A 21,614-nucleotide genomic window follows, 5' to 3' on the forward strand; every position below is an offset into this window, starting at 1 on the left:
AGTGCATCTCCATTTTCGGGCTTTAGGCGGCCCAGATTTCAGGTCCACCTTTAGAGGCCTGGCCCAAGAGAGGTTTAAGCCTTGTTTAGTTCCTCAATTTTTTCAAGATTACCGTCACATTGAATCTTACAGCACATACATAAAACATTAAGGCCTTGTTTGATTTTGATATTTTTAGTTTTGGGTACTGTAGTATTTTTATTTTTATTTGATAATTATTATCAAATCATGAACACTCAAAAGATTCATCTCGCGATTTAAAGGTAAATTGTGCAATTAGTTTTTTGTTTTCGTCTATATTTAGTGCTTCATGCATGTGCCGTAAATTTCAATGTGACGCGAAATCTTAAAAAAAATGGTTTTGGGGCGAACTAAATAAGGCCTAAATATAGATAAAAAATAACTAATTGTATAGTTCGTCTGTATTTTGTAAGACAAATCTTTTGAGTCTAATTAGTCCACGGTTAGACAATAATTACCAAATACAAACAAAAATATTGTAACACAAAAAAAAATCATGATCTAAGGCCTTGTTTAGTTTCCAAAAAGTTTTACCAAAAAAATTAGATTCTCCGTCACATCGAATCTTGCGGCATATGCATAGAGTATTAAATATAGATGAAAACAAAAACTAATTATACAGTTTGTGTGTAATTTGTGAGACAATCTTTTAAGCCTACTTAGTCCATGATTGGATTATCAAATAAAAACGAAACTGCTACAATACCTGAAATCATAAAATTTTATCAACTGAATAAGGCCTTAGTTCCCAAAATATTTTGTAATTTTTTCACATTTCCCATCGTATCGAATTTTGCAGCACATGCATATAGCGCTAAAATATATAAAAGAAATAACTAATTATATAGTTTATTTATAATTTGTAAGATGAATTCTTTGAATTTAGTTAGTACATGATTGGATAATATTTATCAAATATAAACGAAAATATTACTATTTATATTTTGTAAATTTTTTTAAAGTAAACGAGGCCTAACGAGCCTACTTTGCACTGCACATGGGGTTGTCCGGAAAGGTCGGTTCGGTTCGGCAGGACAGCTGCGCAGGTCAAAGAAGCCTTCGTGGCCAAGGAAACGAGGCAGAAGCCGCCGCGTCCGACTCGTTCACGCGTTCACGGTACGCCTCTTTCTCTTCTGTATAAAAATCCACGGCCCCCCGTCGCCTCCGCAAAATTCCCCAATCCCGCCGCCAGCCTCCGCACGCGCCTCGGAACCCTAGCCCCGGCGACGCCTTCGGATCCGGCGCTCTTATCCGGCGGAATCGCCCGCCCGCTCCTACCCCCGGTCGCCGCGTTCCGGCGTCTCGGCTACCCGGCGTCATCTACCCGTCTTCGACACCTGCGATCTGCGATCTTCCCCAGACGGCGTCCCGAGGAATCGCTTGGTCCACAGGCTACGTCTCCATCACCACCAAGCCAGCATCGACGACTCGAAGGATCCGTGCCGTCGTCGATCGCCGATCGCCTCTTCGTAGATCGAATTTGTTCAGTGATTCTTCTCGTTCCAATTCGTTGTATTTCATCTGAGATCTGAAAAAATTATTCGGGCCATCTCGAAATAGAGAGCCCTTATTCGTGAGAAAAAGAGACAGTACTCGCCATCCATCATGGGTGTTGTGTATTATCAATATAAGAGTGAAAAGGAAATCTGTTCTATGCCTGTGCCCCATGCTTTTATCTCTGTGTCTGAACTCAAGCAGCTTATCATGACGAGCGGTAAGCACGGCCGTGGGCGAACCCGCGGCCGTGCCACAGAGGATATTGTCATCTCCAACGCCCACACTGGCGAAGGTTCGTTAACGTCAAATAGCTTAACTGTACTCGATTACTTTAGTTATGCATATACAGACGAGCATATGATTCTGTAAAACTTTATCTTAGTTGCCTATACTTCGAAGCACAATCGATTTTGCAGCCTAATAAAATTATGTGCAATTGACCTCTGATCATCGCAATTTTGGGGAAAATCAGTTAGGCTTTGCTGAGATGTCTGGATTATAGTTTAGATAACATTGATCTGGTCGGGATCTGGACACCTGAACTTCAGCCTAATAAAATTATGCACAATTGCTTTGATCATCGCAATTTTGGGAAAATGAGTTCAGCTTTGCTGAGATGTCTGGATTCATGCAGCCTGTAAGACATGGGCTAGTTTAGATAACAATCAGTTTGGTTGGGATCAGGACACCTGAACTTTTTTTTTTGACAATAGGGACACCTGAACTTTGTTTTAGTGTTCAGTTGTGCATGCGGATTGCTTAGTTGTAGGTCTGAAAAAAAAGCGCGACTTGCATAGGTTTTATCGATAGTTTTGGTGCCAATGATTTTGCATGTGTCATTTCAATCTGGATTTCCCACTCAGTTTGGCTTTACATATGGTTTTATTGATTGTCCTAGTTTTGATGCCAATGATTTTGCATGTGTTATTTCAATCTGGATTCCTCACTCAGTTCGGCTATTTTGGTGTTAGTGCAAGTTGATGACTCCAATTGCAGCTAGCAGAGATTTTGTAATACTTTTGCTTTGTACATCAATATTCCATAGGCACGAATAGGTATTCCGTTAAGTACAATGGTCTCTGTTTACTTGTGTTTCCATTGTTGCTGATAAAAATAAGAGAACTGTAATACGTGTACATTGCATTTGTGTATGGTCTCCTATCATTTTGTATGCCCATGGGATGTGTTGCCTCCTGAAGGAGTTCAGCCAAACTGTATACTGGATGAATGATGATCCATATGTACCTGCACATCCTATTAGAAGTACTCCTTGGCATACTGATGTAAAGCTTATATTTGTAAATTGTGAAGTGTAGAAATTCTATTTTGTTTTCCTTTCTTTTTCACAGTATGTTCATGAATCCAGGACATCTCAATAACGCTCTGAGAAATCCCAATTGTTAACCTAAAGGATAAAAGTCATTCTGTCATAGAAACATCTCAATTTCGATGTTCAATTAACTGCATCATTTGGTATATATGAGAAGAGTTATCTTATAACTTGCCAGAATATGTTTGTTTTGGTGGACTATTAGTTGACATTTCTGTTTTCTGTGTTTGTGTTTGAATTCAGAATATGCAGATGAAAGAGCATCCGTACCACAGAACACAACTGTGCTGGTCCGCAGAATTTCCATTCCTGGGCAACTGTCAGAGAAGATCGTCTTGTCCCCCACGTAATGTCCCCTCTTAATCTTGTCTTCGCATTATCATTCGCTGTTTGGAAAGAGAGGCTAGGAGTTTCTTTGAGTCCTCTGTCCAAACACAGTTTAATTGTGGTGTCATACTGCAAGGTCTATAGCTGAAGCATCGTCAATTAAATCTGTTTCAACTAAGTGTACTAACTTCGTGTAACTACTTGCAGGCGGAAAGTCGCAGAAGAATGTTCTGTACCTTGTAAGTCAGTCGTTATTGATTCAAGCTCAAAGTCATGTTCCTCCACAGTAGTGCAAGATGAAGATGCTGCAATTGCAGCAGTGATTGATGCTGCTGAACTCAAATTGTAAGCATATCACTTTCTCTCTTTCTTTTTTCACGAAATGGTAGTTCTTCTTGTTGCCTTCACTCATAATCTTGTTCCATGGTGCATGTAGGGAACAGCACCCATCTAAAAGAGGACAAGGCAGTGGAAGGTTTACATCAGGGCGTAACTATGGGCCATTGGAAGGGGAGACACCTCCACCAGGATATGTCTGCCGCTCTTGCGGTGTTCCAGGCCATTTCATTCAACACTGCTCACAGGAAAACAAGACGCCCCCACCTGGATACATTTGCTACAGATGCCGAATTGCAGGGCATTTTATTCACCATTGCCCAACCATTGGTGATCCCAAGTTCGACAATAATAAAATGAGTCGGTCTCTTGTCCCAGTAGTAACTGTCAGTCCTGTCGATGGCATTTTGGATTCACTTGTCCGCACTGCCCCGGTTAGTGTTGTTGATGACTTGCCAGCAGAGCTCCACTGCCGACTATGTAAAAAAGTGATGAGAGATGCAGTATTGACAAGCAAGTGCTGTTTTGACAGTTTTTGTGATAGATGTAAGTGGTTTTCATATACTCCATTTGTATGTATCTTCAGTGTCATTGTTTTGGTGTCAATGATTGCGTTATCCAAAAAGTATCCAAGATGGTTTACACCAAATTTGTTTTTATAGCAGTATCTAGCTGTTTCTGTGTCAAGTAATTATCATTCGAACAATATAAGGAACGAGTTTCTATTTACCTTTTGTCAGGCATTCGGGACTATATTATTACAGAGTTGAAGTGCATTTGTGGAGTCAAGACACTAGCAGATGACCTCATTCCCAATCACACACTTCGGAGCACAATAAGCAATATGTTGGGAACACAGGCTAGCAGTGGCGGAAGTGGTACAACAAGGCACAGAAGTTCGTCAGGCAGCAACCCTGACCCCAAAATACAGAGCGCCACTGCTTCTGCTGCCTCAGCAAGGGAGATGAAGCAATCTACAGACCACCAGCTACCTGCAGCATCTGCACCTGACGATGCGCTCCAGGTTGCCACAGGAGTTGCTCCAGTGAAGCAACCTCTAGAGAAATTGGCAGACACTGCTAGAATCCTTAGCAAAGATGAAGGCAATTCTGCAGAATTGTCAGCAGAGAAAGCAAATGCTGAAGCCCCCAGAGTAAAGGATGGAAGTGAATCAATTTCAAAGGCCACCACTGTTTCAGGGGCCCTGAAACACAATGTCACAAGGACAGATCAACCAAAGAAGAAGCGGAAGAAGGCAGACTTAACTAAGAACGTTCAACCTAACAATGTTGGCTATGGTTACAATGTTCCATTTGAACCTGCATATTGCAATCCCTTTAACAATGGATATCCTTGGGCAACTGAACCTTACATGTATAGCTCAATGGGGATGCCCTACACCGGTTATCCAATGGATCCATATTGTGTGAATACTTTTACTGGCATGCCACCGCAGGTTCTTGCAATGCAAGGCTATCCAGCAAGCTACCAAAGGTATGTGTTGTCCTATCCTCCTCAGTTTAGAGTGTCCTTTTTCTTTAACTGAATTATACCAGTTATTCAGAGCTTCACTTGTTATTTGTGACACTAACAGTCCATATTGCTGATCTCTTCAGGCCTGCAACTGTGCCCATGCATTGTGGGGGCACTGCAGCTGCTAGGGCACTTTCAAATCACCCTGAGAGGAGTGAGAGACCCAATGACACTCGTGTTCAGCCCCGATCACCAGAGCACAAGCGACAAATGGTCTCCTCTCATGGCTCAGAATCAAGAACAAGGAACAGAACAAGGCCAAGCTCCGAGAGGAGGGAACATGGGCATTCTGACAGAGCCTCCGTTGAGGATCACTCTAGTAGGAAGCGGATGCGCGATTCCTCTCCAAAGTATGACGATAGGCAGAGCGGCCGGAGATCGAGACATGGTTCCAGGGGTATGATGACTCGTGAGGAGGATGCAAGCGACGATGAACGTAATTTCAAGAGGAGATGGGGTCGCAGATCATCAGGAGGCGTGGACACAAGGCACTGAATGGAAGAATGTGGACTATGGCGGACCAAGTGCAGTAATGCATTGCTGGTTACCAGTGCTCACCTATGGATTTTCTTTTACTCCTAATTGTATGTTTGCCCCCGAAGGCAGAGGAAAGGAGAGGGAAACTTCCGGTTCCCTGGCGAGATGTATTGATATTAGCAATTTGTACTAATGATGAGAGCATTGCCAGCTCTCTGTAATGCAATCTCTCCAAATATATATAGAATTCCAATAAGTTTCCAAGTGTTTTTTTTTTTTAAAAAAAAACTTATTTGGTCTCCCTTTTACCCTACAAGAACCGTTTTATAATGTTGATAATATGTAGCAAGGACTTCCCTCATGTCGTACTTTATGTGTACCTTGGATAAAATTTTGATTGTGCATGACGCGAATTGATAATATGGCGTCTTCGAATTTAAGTTGTATTCACTCACTTCTCTGACATAGTATATAGAATCTGTACTTAATATTAAAACCAGAGAGATGCGACTTTCCTGTTGTTCTTTTTACTTTTTATCACAATGTCCTTCATCCCTGCTAGACTCATGCCATGCTTATACGAATTGAGGTTCAATTCCAAAATGCATCAAAAGATGATTAGTAATAATCAGGCAACAAGTTTGTTAGTGTCACTGTAACATTCTAGCATATATGCTGAGAAAATAAAAAAGTATTTTTACGACGGTCGTTGGTCTGAACCAACACACTCTTTCTCTTCTACACACTAACGGTTCTGAATATTTAGATTCTATTTATAGTAAATCATCGATGCTCACACTGTAACCATGGGATACGAGCTAGCATAAGGATTTGCTTTTGAGCACCGATAACGATACGTACGATCCAAACACGAGTGTTGAATAGCATCTCTCTCTTCTCTGAATTCTAACCGGGGAGGAGCGAACTGATCACATCGGTAACAATAATATGTGCGGACTATACACCAGTGTTGGATAGCATCTCTCTCTTTCCTAAATTCTAATCCAGGGAAACTAACACACTCTTCCTCTTCTACACACTGATGGTTCTGAATATTTAGATTTTATTTATAGTAACTCATCGATGCTCACACTGTAACCCTGGGATACGAGATAGCATAAGAATTTGATTTTGAACACCGGTAACAGTACGTACGGTCTAAACACAAGTGTTGGATAGCATCTCTCTTTTCTGAATTATAATCCGGGAGGAGCAAATTAATCACATCGGTAACGGTTTGTGCAGGGGTTAGCACATCTCTCTCTTCCCTAAATTCTAATCCGGGGAGGAGCGAACTGATCAGACACGTGTGCTTCCCCGCTGCGCTGGCCAGACCGCACTCTCAACAAGTCTCGACACTACGAGACGCCTCGCTGGCCGCGCCTCCCCCCAAAGTCCTCTGTCCTCTGTTCCTCTTCTTGCCCCCACCCTCTCCTCTCCTCCGATGGCGACGCTGCAGCTCAACCACATCGCGCGGGAGACCTCCGACGTGGTCCGCCTCGCCGCCTTCTACGAGGCCGTGCTGGGGTTCGAGCGCATCCCTTCGCCCACCTACTCGGGCTTCCAGGTCGCTTGGCTCCGCCTCCCGAGCTCCCCCGACGTCGCGCTCCACCTCATCGAGCGGGACCCCGCCGCGGCACCCGCCGCCGTGGGGCCTGGCGCCGAGGGCGCGCCGCCGTCGCAGCTGCCCCGGCGCCACCACCTCGCCTTCTCCGTCGCCGACTACGACGGGTTCGTGACCGGGCTGAAAGCGCGGGGCACCGAGGTGTTCGAGAAGACGCAGCCAGACGGGCGCACGCGCCAGGTCTTCTTCTTCGACCCCGACGGTGAGAGAATAGGAACGCCCTACTCGTTTCATTCATGTCAATTTTTACTGTTTTTGCGGTGATCAAGCGAGGTTCCCCGCTTTTATGTCGATTTTTTTGTCATATCGTCAAATTGATGAAAAAAAAAACTGGTTCATGCTTGTTGCAATTGGCTAGAGAATTATAGCTCTTCAAGAGTCGGCAACTTGAAGTTCTGAATTTCTGCTAAATTTATGGTTACCTGCAAGTCTTATGATCTGTTTGTTTCGTCTTTCTGAAAGTTTTTGGGCCTTTCTAAAACCAAAAAGCTCCCGGAAGCCAAAACCCCAAAAGAGTGAGCAGTAGTCTAAAAATAGCCAAAGGCTCAAACAAACAGGGCTTAAACCTTCGTGGCGTTTGGATACAGGGATATAGGAGGTGGGATTGGGAAAGGGAAATGGAAATGGATGAACGGCTAAAGATTAAATGAGACATAAGGAATGATGGCTAGGATACAATATTCTCTATCACAATCCCCATCCCTATCCCTATCCAAACGAAGATCGTTGAACTGAGTACAGACTAGTAGCTACAGAAGTTCAATACTAGTATATTCTATTGAGTTAGACACAGGCTGCTCCTACAAAAGCTGTACAGAAGAAATCCTATGACCTGTTGCTTCTGGTGTGTTTGGATGAGGGGATTGCTCAAGGAATATCCAAATATTAAGATCTAGCTCAGCTGCCGCCTCATTCTTTAAGGATTTTGACTAGTCCCTGCTACCCAGTTGGCTCTACTGTCTGTTTGACAGCATAATGGTATAGAAGTTTCATGTTCTTTCGATTGTTAGTTCCATGTTTACTAACGTTTAACATGATATGAAACCTTCTCTTGAGCATTATTTATCAGAATGGGTACATCAGTAATCAGTTCATGACTTTTTATTAATTGCAACATCTATTTACTTTCAGCAGTTGTTTTTTCAATTCATTCACTAATAAGTACTGTAGTATATAACTAGTAACTATTAAGTACGGAATTTTGACCTAGTTGGTTCCAGTGCTGTTGGCTTGCGTTGGTCTCAGTCCATGAGTTGTGCTATCTGTATAGCTTGTCTATTATGATGTTCATCTGAATATTTGCAGAAGTTTTAGGAATGTGCATGTTGTTTGGCCTACTTACAGAATAAGCATTTGGTGCTAATTTGAGCTTTTTAAGTCGTGTTAGTTTTCTTCTTTCCCTTGGACTTGGGCTTGAGCTATGCATTTTCCTTTTCTTTTGGACTTTGGCTAGGGCTATGCATTTTCTTTGAGCAACCTATGCAGAGTAGAAGGGTTTGCAATTAGCAACCAGAGAAAATATCGTTAACTAAACTATGCAGCATGTGCCTGATTATGATTCAATCCATGAAGGTGTCCTGTGTACTTTCTGATCAACTTGTTCTCGACATACTTGCATATGTGCTGCTAACTAGGTTCTCTTAAAAGTAGCACACATGTTTGGAAACAGGATTCTAAATTCTAAATAGTATACACATTACCTGCCTTCCTGGTAATTAGCAGTGACCCTGTTTGTAAATTCACTATTTGTAACACTTGTCGATTAATGGCTTTTAGGATAAATAAAAGGTGAATTAGCCATTTCTTTACCTTTTCTTGTTTCGCACACAAGCACACCTACAACCCTCTGATCTGGTTCTGTTGCAGGCAATGGCCTAGAGGTTACTAGCGCTGGTGCAGGCAGTGCTAAGTGAACAGAGACCATGTTTTGCAGTACACTTCTGTTTTATCGTGTAAGCTCGTGTTTTTATTTCATTTTTGTATCTGATGATCCTTGGTTTCGTGCTGGCACCCATTGGAAACTGAGGAGGCAGTTGATGTGCTTTAGTATCGCATTTGTTTCTACTTTTCTGTTCCTTTCTGGTTCTTGTACATGCATATATGAATGCTAAATTGCCGATACGATTTATCTTGTTTTATAGGTAATACCTCGGCAAACACTGCCTGCAAAATGCGATGGAAACTGGATATGTTCTTGGGTCAAGCTTCGTTCCGTAAAATAAATAAATCCGAAGCTCTGCTCACACTGTTGTTTGGTTGAGACAAGGGCCTGCGTTCTTGCTGCATCTCATCCAAAATGATTGTAATCCTAACAATGTCTAGTTAATAAAGTTCTCGTGTTGCACTCAAAATGTTGTAAGATGTAACATCGCTCCGTACGTGATTGGATTTCCTGCATGACAATTGGCAAATGAAGTCTGAATACTTGTCATTGTCGTCTCAATGTTTCAGTTTCAGAACTGAAGCATCATTAGCCACTGAAAGTGGAGATAATTCGCAGTGTGCTACCAAATGTTGGGAAATGCTCGATTCTGACACAAGAAATTTGGCAATGAGGCATATCATCACAATATCTATTCTCAAGAAAAAGCTCTGTCACTATTACTACTAATAATCAACAAGAGTGGTGAACGATGTCTCGGGGGCCATTATTACACTGCCGGAGGTCGATGCCTGGTCGGTCCGCTTGTCACCGGCGGGGCGTCAGTCGTCGGCGGTGGCGAGCTGGACCTTGAGCAGCTCGTCCTCGGGGATGACGCGGATGGTGCAGTCGGAGCGCGGGTACGCTGCGCACAGCAGCGCGTACCCCTGCGCGACGACGTCGTCGCTGAGCATGCCGTCGCTCTGGTCCACCACCCCGGAGACCAGCCGCGCCGGGCACGTCATGCACACGCCGAGCTTGCAGTCGTGCGGCACCTCCAGGCCCTCGTCCAGCGCGCGGGACAGGATCGTCTCGTCCTCCTCCACCTCCACCACCCGCGACGCGCCGTCGTGCTCGATCGTCACCTTGTACGCCCGCGGCGGCTGCGCGGTGGCGATGCGTGCCCCCGGCGGCCGGCGGCGGGGCAGCTGGGAGGCGGGGAGCCGGACTACGAGGTGAGTGGAGTTTGTCGGGGTGGCGAGGTGGAGCAGCGAAGCTGAAGCAGCGGCCATGGTGTGCGCCGTGTGCGGGCGTCAGAGCGTGTGGAGTGAGAGCGAGGGGGCCGTTCGTGGCTGAGGATAAGGCTGTCTTCCCGTTCTGTTTTTCTTTCTTAATTTTTCCTGTTTTTTTTTCCTTGTAAAAACACCACCAGGCAGCGAATCGCCCTACCCTCAATGTACAACTAGGTTTTGTCAAAAAATAAAATAAAATGTACAAATAGGTTACCGATAGTAAAATCCACACGAGTAAGTGAAATGGTAAAAGTCTACCAAATTGCTCGCTAGAGTTTAGGGGCATACAACTGTCACAGCACTAATCTCATGAAAAGCAAGAGCTAAAAAAAATGTAGACTTTCAACTTGGATCCTCATTGAATAGATCCGAACAACATATAACATGGACATTGTCTGGATGCTAGCAGCTAGAAAAATAGCGAAAGTGGATCAAACATATATCCTATTAGCACATTTTAGCAAGCTGTAGGTTGCTAGATAGTACATGCTAATAAATACTCGGTGATGTTAAATCTACGCTACTACATTTAGGCATTTTACACCAATTATTAGAGATTTCAAGATACTGACATACATTCCTTCTCTAGAGGATGGTCACTGTTAATTAGTGTTGTTAGAGGCAGTTATAACACGTGCCTCTAAAAATAAATAAACAACAAAAGGCCCACAAGTTCGTCGGTGAATCCATTTTTGAGCTTACCGCAACCGAAGAAGATTTGCACGCTTGGATCTCACCGGACAGAGAGAGTGAGAAAAAGAGGAGGGATAGAGTGGGATCTCACCAGCCATGACCTTTGGCGTTGAGTAGTGGCGGAACCAGCGAGTTTCATTAAGAGGGCCGAACAAATATTACAATATTTCTTACCAAAATCATCATATTTAAAAAAAATTGGTGAAATTGATATTTCTTGTACTATAAATATTAATATTTACATAGGTATTGTCGAGGGTATCAGTAAGGGGTACCCTCACCGATGCACATTACGAGATTACCCGTACGCAGGTCGAGGCCCTCAATTCGACGCTCTGGTCATACATGCGCGCTGTCGTCGACGGCCGCAACCTCGAAGATGGAAATAGCGTCGAGCGAATCGATCAGGGGTCGAGCGCTAGCTACCGTCGAATACGGAAACGGGCTCACACGAACCGGGAGGCGTCGAGCGCAAGGACGCTGCCCGCCGTCTGACGCGCGCACGCGAGCCGGGGCATTAAATACGCCTGCCACTTTCCCACCTAATGCGCTGGTCACAGGAAGCGTGATAGGGAACAGACACCCGTCCCGTCATTCTTTTTGCAGCCTTCCCCACCAAACGACCCAGGGCGTGTCAGGATGCAGGAAACAGGGATGGGGCGTCTAATCAGGACCCCCTCGAGACATCCAAGGTCAGCGCTCCGGATATCAGAGCACTACACGGTGTCTGACCCTCGATCAGACAGGGATCCATCCTGGAGACAAGTTGGGCGTCGACTAACAACACCGCAACCACTCCGCCAGATCTGCCACCATATCGTACAAGCGTGCGACTGGTGAACCAGCCCAAGACGGCGCGCAGAGCGGGATACGGGGGCACGCGTAATCATCATCAGGCTACCAAGACAGGACGGCTCGAGACTATGCCGGTACGGAAGCCTCGAATAGGTCAGCGCTCCATGCTGTTATTGACCCCTGTCCTGACACCTACGCATGTACCCTAGGTCTCTCCTTGGTGCTATAAAAGGAGGGACTCAGGAATAGAACAAGGGACCAACACTTCACCCATACGCAGTAGAACCCCCATACTTCATACCACGCTTATATTCGCCCCTGTACAAGCACTTAGGTGCAAGATAATACAAACTTCCCTCCCCCGCTGGACGTAGGGTCTTCTCTTGCCCGAACTAGGATAAATCTCTGTGTCTTCTTGCATCACCATCTGGGAAAGGGAGCACGCATCCAAATTTACTCGTTGAGGTGACCCCCCGTGGGGAAAACACCGACATGTATTTAAAGGAATGACTGGGCTTGAGGAGGGCCACTGCTGAAAGCCCTAGTTTGGTTTTGGATAATTGATGAAACCCTACTACTAATCTCTATACTAAGTATGTGTAGACTTAATGAGGTTGGTACATGCCAAGTGATGGAGCAAGTGATGATCATGGTGTTGATGGTGGTGACCACAAGATGATCAAGTGCTCAACTTGGAAAACAAGAAAGAGAAAAACAAAATCCTATGGAGATCAAGGCAAAAGTATTGCTTAGGGTTTTAGTTTTGGTGATCAAGACACCATAGAGGGTGTGATCACATTTAGGATAGATAGCCGTACTATAAAGAGGAGAATTCTTTGGCTAAACGGTTATCAAGTGCCACTAGGTGTCATTTTTCATGTGCATGCATTTAGAACCTAGTGAGCTAACTTAACTCCTTCGAAGAAAATGATTGTGAAAATACTAACACACGTGCACATGTTGGTTTACACATTGTGGTGTTGGCACACTTTGAGAAGGAGGTGGAGTTTGAAGGGTAGAGAGAGGATGAGTTTCTCTCTCCCTCCCGCCGAGTTTGCGAGACGGGATTCGGCGCTTTTTGAGAAAATAAAGTGCATATTTTCTATTGCACCGGTGGAAAATTTGGAGAAGCCGCGGGAGTGTTCCTCACTGAGAAACACTCACCGGACGCTGGCCGTTGAGGCACCGGACGCAGAGGCTGTGCGTCCGGTGTGCTGTGGTGCTAGGGTTAAGCACCGAACGGTGAGCACCAGACATAGGGTAGCTCCTGTTCATGCGTCCGGTGCTATCTAACTTCTGCGAGTAAACCTGACTGGAAGCACCGGACGCTCAGTGAGCGTCCGGTGGTGTGCGTCCGGTGACCTGCGCGTTTTACAGACCTCTCTGTGTTTAAGACCGGTGTGCACCAGACGCGTCCGGTGACAACTTGACCGCGACCGGTGCTCTGCAGGTGACCGTTGGAGATCAACGCACGACAGTTCAAAAGACGACACGTGGCTACTTTTGGAGCATCGGACGCTCTGTTCCAGCGTCCGGTGCCCCCTGAAGAGCGTTCGGTGGCCCCGATTTCTGCCCAGTGAAAGAGCCAACGGCTTTATTTGTTTGAGGGGCTTATAAATACGTGTTGGCCGGCTTAGGGCTTATACTCTTGGCATTCTAGCATACTTGACATCCTTGTGAGCCTAAGAAAACACCTCCCACTCATCTCCTTTATAGATTATTCATCTTTGTGAGATTGGGAGTGATTCCAAGTGCATTTGCTTGAGTGATTGCATCTAGTGGCACTTGGTGATCGTTCTAGCTGTGGTTTTCTTGTTACTCTTGGTGGTTGCCGCCACCTAGACGGCTTGGAGCAGCGGAGGAGTATTGGCACGAGTTGGTGATTGTTCGTGGCCATCTCCTGGTGTTTTTGTGAGGGGTCTTGTACCTTCCCCGGCGGAGAGCCAAAAGGTAACTCTAGTAAAGTGCTCGTGTCATTGAGTTACCTCACTTGTGTGTAGGTTCTTGTGGTGTCCTAGTGAGGACGAGGTTCGTGCTACATCTCTTAGCCACCGAACCACCAAGTATTGGTCAACACAACGGGGACGTAGCGTGCCGGCAAGCACGTGAACCTCGGGAGAAAAAATGGTGTCTCAATTGTGTTTGATTGGCATTCTCCCGATGCTTGATTGTTTATATTAGTGATTGGTTCATCCCCTACACGGCGGTTTAAATATCTCATCCTATCTATTACTTACCGCAAACTAGTGTAATTAGTTTAGTTGCTTACTTTGCCATTGTGTAGCTTAGTTCACTGGTGTAACTTGTAGAGACTTAGTTCTTGTGTGCATAGTGATCATAGCAACTAGAATTGTTGGGTAGGTGGCTTGCAAACACCACTTTAGAGCTAGAGCAAAAAGCTTCGCTTTGTTATTTACTAACCATTTGCTCTAGTGAGTTTGTAGAATTTTTAAATAGGCTATTCACCCCCCTCTAGCCATATTAGGACCTTTCAACTGCCCCTGCTAGCCCCGCCCTGGTTACGCCACTGTCGTTGAGGATGTTAATGTGTGCGACGTGGCCAGGTCCATCCTCCTCATCAACAGGTTCTCGCTTCTCTTCGATGTGGGGACGTGCACTGTAATCCTTCAAGAACTCCTAGGTATGACTGGTTGCACAATTGACTGTTGTTTGGGAGGGTTGCTTAGGCTAGTTTCAATGGGAATTTCATATGGGTTTCATTTGTATTAAATAGGTTGCCACATAAGCTTTTTTGATGACATGGTAGTGTATTTAAGAAGAGAGAGAGGAAATAAGTTTCATCTAGATGAAACTCTCTTGACATGATTACCAACTCTCTATGAGTCTTGGAATTAAATGTCTATGAAACTATGAAATAAAACTCTCTAGTGAGAGTGGGTATTTCATCCAAGTTTTATTTCATTTTACATGACATGGCAGTCTTGGGAACAACGCCATGAAACTTTCTACCAAGGGAGTTTCATTAGAGTTTCATGCACATTAAATATGCTGATGTGGCACTGTGTTAAGACCAGTCTCAATGCATAGTTTTATGGCACAGTTACCAAGACTATAAACTAGGTAACCGAGCCACATGAGTTTCATGGGAGATGAAACTCCTCTCTCATCTAATGAAACTCCTTCATTTAATGATCCCGCCAAGTCAGTAATTTTGCTTATGTGGCATCCTATTTAATGTGCATGACACTCTTATGAAATCTGCATTGAGGCTGACCTAATGAAGAGAAAGATGATAAGAGTTTCATGAGAGTAGAGAGAGTTTCATCCATATGAAACTCTTCTGCACTGTTTCTAAAATATGGATGTATTGAAAACCGTGTCATGAAATTTACACTGAGAATGAACCTAGGAGATGAAAACAGATCGGATACGGACGGATATCACCGATACCATATTTGTTTTCATATTTGTGGTCAGATTTGGATCCGAATACGGATAATGTCAATCATGTCAGATAAGATACGATTGGATGTCGACATCATAAATATACGATTTAAATATTCGGATACGGATACGGTATCAGATGTTGAATATTCGGACTCAGATATGGACATATCTAGACCTCTCTAAACAAATTCGGTCTCGAATACGGTTTGAAAATATACATGCCGTTTTCATCCACCTCACCAGCGAACTTGGCCAGACATCGTGCTGGTCTACCTCCTGCGAAGATGGGCTTTGAGATCCTGTGCGCTTTGCGGCAATGTGGCGTAGCATCTGGCCCAATCAACCCAGCAGGCAAGATGAACACAACCGGTCCAGGGACATGTCGGGCACGCCCCATGGTGCATGATGGCTAAGCTGCAGCTGTCCCCTGGGCGAGGCGGCGGCCCATGGAGAGACGCATGCTAGGCAGGCGATGACAACCAAGGTAGTTGTACACTTGTACGTGTGTCATTAGGGCTTCTCTAGTGGCTTTTGAAAACCAACTCATGGGCTAAGGTGGCAGGCCATAACATGGGCACTCACAATGCAAGACTCTATCACAGAGTCCAAAACAATTAATTACATATTATTTATGGTATTTTGCTGATGTGGCAGCATATTTATTGAAGAAAGAGGTAGAAAAAAATAAGACTTCAAGTCTTATTTAGACTCTAAGTCCACATTGTTCGAGGTAATAAATAACTTTAGACTCTATGATAGAGTCTGCATTGTGAGTGCCCTAAGTCGGCTCATGACCACGGGAGAACCACCTGCTCATGCAAGGTGTTAGAAGTTGATTAAAAAACATAAAAAAAACATAAGCCGATTTGTGGAGATTAAAATAATATTTGATATAGTGCGAACAGCGGCTAGTCACCCAACCGGTATCCAACTAGCCATCGTTTCACTGCTCTCTCTATATATATATACGAACTGCACTTGCAAGAGTAGTCTCTGTTCCACAAAATACATGCAGAGAAAAATGCTCCCTCCTCTCCGGTTCATAAAACACAAGCAACAGATAAATTGCTGACCCTCCCCATTTCACAAAACACAAGCAGATATATAAATCAACTCTCCTCTCTATTTGAGAGAACACAAGCATGGACCCATCTTCAACTGGTAGCTTTAGAAGTTTATTGAACTCTTCAACCTCAAGGCTAGAATTTCAAGGACCACAAAGTGGCTACAACTAGTAGTATCCAAATTTTCCTCTACCTCAAATCGACCATGATTTTCGACCACCACCACATGGAGCTATTTAGCAGTCCCATTATCCACATCATTTCAATCCTTTTGGGGTTCAACTAGGTTTTCGTGGCACATCAAGCTACCATGGTGCTCTTACCACGAAGGTTTGATGCAGTTCCAGCAAGGAAGTTTCAGAGTTGATATGGTTGGTGTGATCCATCATCTCCAGTTAGATTAGGTGGCTTGTTTCAAGGCAGTGGTGGTAGTGGTTCATGTGTTGATGAATCTGGATCTCCCATTTATGTTCCACATCCATCACATGGGGTTCTTGTTATCAATGAAGATAACTAGAACATGAGGCGCCTGAGGACTTAAAGAATACAAGTTAATGTGCGAACTCGATAGATAAAGAACACAAACGTTAGCTAAAATCTAAGCACAGACATTGGTATATAGTCATTGTTATAGTAATCATGGTATGAACACATAATATCGGACATATTACACCAACAAAAATTCATATTATACGTATTCTCAAACAAAAGATAGTGCTGAAATAAAAATCTGACCCTCCAGTTAAACAAATAATCTCACATCACAACCAAAATTCTCCTAGTGTTTTAGCATTCAAAATTTAGTACAAACTTTTCCTTGTAAATATCTCCTAGTGAGAATTCTATAGTGCTATAACTAGTGGTAGTGTTCTACTACTAATTAAAAACATTAGGAGAACTCCACCAATTTGGTAGTGATGTGTTGCATCTTTGGTCCTAGCATGGAGGGTCATCAGGAACCAACATCCAATAAAAATAGAAAGTCACCTACAAGAACTACACTTAGTAGCATATTTATTTCTCTTGGCATATAAATACAAAATACAAAAAAATATTTACTGCCTTAATTACTGCATCATAAAATACCAAAGCCCCATGTGAATAAACTTATGGTAACCCCTTAGGGATATTTACTGTGGTGGTATAAAAATATACATATAGCATTCATATTTAATTCTTGCATCATAAAAGGAAAATTCAAAAAGAAGAAAAAAGTGAAATCCTGCAACATTAAAATTAGCCTATAAGAATAATCAATTGCTCATTGGCTGACCGCTGACCCATTATTAAATTCAAGCCTCAAGTTTTGGTTTTCTTGTTGGAGTATGACTATGCAGGAATAACACATAACAAGGAGAGAGTCTATCAGTGGCACCTACCAGGTTCGCCACTGGTTAGCTCACTCTGAAGGACATCTACACCAAGTATTACAAACATCCAGCTTGTGGGAGGAGCATCTCTTAGTTATCAGATAATTATACCTAAACAATTATCGAGTCTATATAGTCATAAAAATACCAAAAATATGTGGGCACATGAAGGTCCACAAGTCATAGAGTCTTTTGTGAGTATAAAATTAGTTAAATATTAGAGTCTGTTTAGAGTCAGTCTAAACTAGAGCTAAATAAAAAAAATCGATGAACATTTAAAATTTTGTCTTGAAAGTGATGAATAGTTGCTCCATTCTTTACAAGTACCTAGATTCCAACAATAGATTTTCTTGAGTTTTAGATATTACTGTTTTAATTGGAAGATTTTACTCTGAACCTGCAATTTGTGGAGGCATAAATTTGAGCTAAGTCTAGGTAGTTGGTTGATATGATCATTAAAGTTTGAGCTACTATTTATCTTATTTCTAGCATTACTAAGTTCTGGAGATTTATTTTGAAACCCCAAAATTCTACATGATGCGCTCTTGTATGACAAAGTATTAATTCCTACCAAAGCAAGATATTATATATATTTAGAGTTAGGAAAACATTTACACATTTATGCTGCTTGCTTTGCATTGAGTTCAGTCAACCTTTGTCGTATACCTTATGAGAATCTTGTCATGCTTTTAAAACCAAGATCACGTACACACTCCAGTTCATATATGCATTATTTCCACGTTAGAAGTAATCGCAATCATTCCCGTTCCATGTTCATCAATCATGCTTTTCTCCTACGCTGGGAGTAAACACCACCAATCACCCTATAGAACAACCCTTGTCTTTAATGTACTAAGTTCTTGTTATTATCTCTCTAATCGTTTATTGTATTCAAAGGATACATGTGGCTATGCAAAAATATAACAGAAGAGAAGGGAGTAAAAGATGGACAAGTATCCTAATAATTAAAACAATGGGTACTAGATGCCTGCCTCCGTGTTAAAAATAATAAAAATGAATGAATAATAAAGATAGCCCATGTCTTTCATGAAAAGTTTCAACAGAGAGTTATTCCCAAAGAAATATAAATTAGCCACAAATACCACAAATTAACCTATCCACCATATTCCATACACATGCACACCTTGGTTTGATTGTATGCCTCGATTCTCTATGGATCTATTAGTTGACTTTACAATACATGCATTGCAAGTATGCTTATCCTTGTTATTAGCACTCCTATAAGCTCTACCATATATATAGGAGGTATAAATGCCTCAAGAGAGAACCATAAATACCACATGTATTGAGAGACTTGAGGGTGTCATACAATTAAGCTCTGAGTTTTATTTTGAAAACTTATAAAAACTCTGGACTAACGGTTCTGCAAAGAATTTGACACATAGTGCTTGACCTGATTGTTCTGTTTTCTAATTGCTCAAGACTTATGCAAAAGCTATAAAGCCCCATGGTTAAAGGTAAAACGGATAAGTTTGAAGATTAGAGCAAGTTTAACAAATCCGGAGGAAAATCTTTGTTTAGGAGCATGTGTACGTGGAAATAATGAAAACATTGTAGCAACTAGGGATGAAAACGGTACGGATATTTTCCGACCGTATTCGAGACCGAATTCGTTTAGAGGAGTTTAAATCTGTCCGTATCCAAGTCCAAATATTCAATATCCGATACCGTATCCGTATCCAAATACTTAAATCGTATATTTATGATGTCGACATCTAATTGTATCTTATCCGATATGATTGACATTATCTGTATTCGAATCCGAATCCGACCAGAAATATGAAAACAAATATGATATCGGTGATATCCGTCCGTATCCGATCCGTTTTCATCCCTAGTAGCAACTCTTGATCCAAATATATTTACTGCTTAGGCTCAGTTTGCCAAGGGACTGGCAAAAGGTAAGTTTGGGGGAATTGTTCACGGCCGATAACATCAACTTTTATTATAACTTTAAACCTGAAGGAGAACAGGAATACACACTGCTATAGAGTTTAAACTAACAATTTTCACAAGTTTTGTATATTCTATATTTTCTAGGGTGAATTTCAGGAAAGCTGAAAAAGAGGGACTTTAGTGCAAAACAAATACGGAAACGTATCCGCCACGGGAAACGTCGCGAGAAGACTCAGGAAGGATTGAGAAGTCACCCGGAGCAACGGGGGCCTAGCGGCTGCCAGGTGGGCCGGTTGGCCCCACCCTAGCGCCGGTCGGTGCCCCCTTTAGGGTTTCGGCCCCCTCTTCTAGAAGCTTCCTCCACCGCCTTTGAGGAGTCATCTCGGCCCTCGGTTAAGTCGGTTTGATCCTACGGCGCACGCGAATCCCACCGAACTATAAATACATAGGTAGACACCCCGGAGAGAGCCACTTCATTATTCATCAAGGCCTCAAGCCATCAAGCGCCTTCAAGTTCATCAAGAGCCTTCTAGTTCATAGTTCTAGTTAGATCAGAAGTAGAGATCTAGTTCTTCATCGGGATCTGGAGCCCCTGACGTCGGTCTGGAGCGCAAGAGTTCGGTAATAGATCCAGTTCTTACTTTATAGTATTTAATTGTATATTAGGGAGACTTTATTTTTAATAGATTCATATGTTCTTAATTACATTAGTCATTGTCTACTTTAATTATATGTCTAGGATAGTTGGTTTGATCTTATTAAATTCATGTAATTGCTCGTATAGCGTTTACCTAATCGATCGTTGGGTAGATGATAGACAATATGTAGATGTGGTGTCTAGATATCTTGTTTGTGTGCAAGTGCCCCCTGATGTGCCGGGTCGTGTGGTAGTCCACGTAGGTGACAGTTGCGTCCTCTGTAGTCCACCCCCCGTACGTAGGGCTAGCATGGGCGCGGTCGCGAAGGAGGTGACAGTTGCGTCTTAAAACCTTCATTAGTTGATGCCTCTTTATATGTAATTATAATATAGAGTTGACTTAACGATAATTTCTAGATGTAATTGCACTAATTAGAGTTATTCATTGGTGTAGTTATAGAATTACCTTAGATCTAACTTCCTAGTTTATCCATTGGCTAACTATGATTATGACTAGTAGATGCTCTGATGATTATCCTTAATTATGATACTTAATGATTATGCTATCACTATTATTTATCTATATTTATCTTGTGACCTCTGCCTGTTATGAAGTTGACTATATGACTTGAGTAATATCATTTATTCATCCTATATAGTTTCTTATCAATATAGTAGAATATAGTTTAACACTTAGCCTTTTCAGTGGTATAAATATAAATCGACAACCTGGATACTTCCCTAGGTAAAATGCTATAATGGTATAATTATCTGTCTGCTTATAGAACTCATTTAGTTTATAATTATATTCATATTTGTTTTTCTCTGTCTTTACAGTTGAACATGTGAATCTATATTAATTTCTAGCAATGTAATTGAGGATGACAACCTACTTCATGCTTAATGTTAGAGTGGTTTGTTGCTATTTGACAAGTTAATGATATACCATGTATTTTTAGTGTTGTTGCTAAGAGTAGAGCTTATCTCTATTTTCAGTAATAATGGTAGTAAATGTCAATGAATGTTCTGGTGCCATGGGAGACTCCCCTCTAATGGGTGAAGGTCGTCCTTGATTCCTGGTGCCTTTGCCAAGAAGGCCTCCTGCTTTCGCCCTACTTTATGTCTGTGTTGCCAGGAACCTCCGCTGTTATCCTCGTGCCCTCGCCTCATGCCCTACTCCGAGTTGATATCTTTAGGGGCCTTCGCCATCGTCGTGGGATCTTCATCCATCTTAGGGGCGCAGGAGAAGGCTCTCCTTGTGACCCCCTGCAAATCATCAGTGCTTCATGGTGTTAGTTTTTTTTGTCAGGGTGGTGCTCAACCTGCGTGGCTCATATATCCATGTCCCAATATGGTGAACCAAAATATATATTCTTGCCTCTAGCTATGGTCAAAGTTAAAATGCCCTTTTTGTAGCAAGGCCTTGTTTAGA

General features: G+C 42.7%; 3 protein-coding genes across 4 annotated transcripts; 2 read left to right on the top strand and 1 right to left on the bottom strand.

Moving 5' to 3' along the window:
• On the top strand, window positions 1,106-5,882 carry LOC8057207 (E3 ubiquitin ligase PARAQUAT TOLERANCE 3). The gene is made up of 6 exons (XM_002464081.2): window positions 1,106-1,810; window positions 3,092-3,194; window positions 3,383-3,520; window positions 3,612-4,057; window positions 4,252-5,005; window positions 5,128-5,882. The coding sequence occupies exons 1-6, from the start codon at window positions 1,627-1,629 to the stop codon at window positions 5,537-5,539; spliced, it is 2,037 nt and encodes a 678-aa protein (XP_002464126.1). The 5' UTR covers window positions 1,106-1,626; the 3' UTR covers window positions 5,540-5,882.
• On the top strand, window positions 6,844-9,556 carry LOC8056763. Of its 2 annotated transcripts, XM_002464082.2 has the most exons (3): window positions 6,849-7,347; window positions 9,012-9,097; window positions 9,287-9,556. In XM_002464082.2, the coding sequence occupies exons 1-2, from the start codon at window positions 6,966-6,968 to the stop codon at window positions 9,056-9,058; spliced, it is 429 nt and encodes a 142-aa protein (XP_002464127.1). In that variant the 5' UTR covers window positions 6,849-6,965; the 3' UTR covers window positions 9,059-9,097; window positions 9,287-9,556. The 2 variants fall into 2 exon arrangements, with proteins under 2 accessions (XP_021306949.1, XP_002464127.1); XM_021451274.1 differs by lacking the exon at window positions 9,012-9,097 and having other exon boundaries at window positions 6,844-7,347; window positions 9,287-9,542.
• LOC8056764 (ferredoxin) lies at window positions 9,630-10,485 on the bottom strand. The gene has a single exon (XM_002466676.2). It carries the CDS (start codon window positions 10,296-10,298, stop codon window positions 9,849-9,851), a length of 450 nt encoding a protein of 149 aa, XP_002466721.1. The 5' UTR covers window positions 10,299-10,485; the 3' UTR covers window positions 9,630-9,848.

The sequence above is a fragment of the Sorghum bicolor genome, chromosome 1 (assembly GCF_000003195.3).
Source record: "Sorghum bicolor cultivar BTx623 chromosome 1, Sorghum_bicolor_NCBIv3, whole genome shotgun sequence".
Classification (NCBI taxonomy): domain Eukaryota; kingdom Viridiplantae; phylum Streptophyta; class Magnoliopsida; order Poales; family Poaceae; genus Sorghum; species Sorghum bicolor.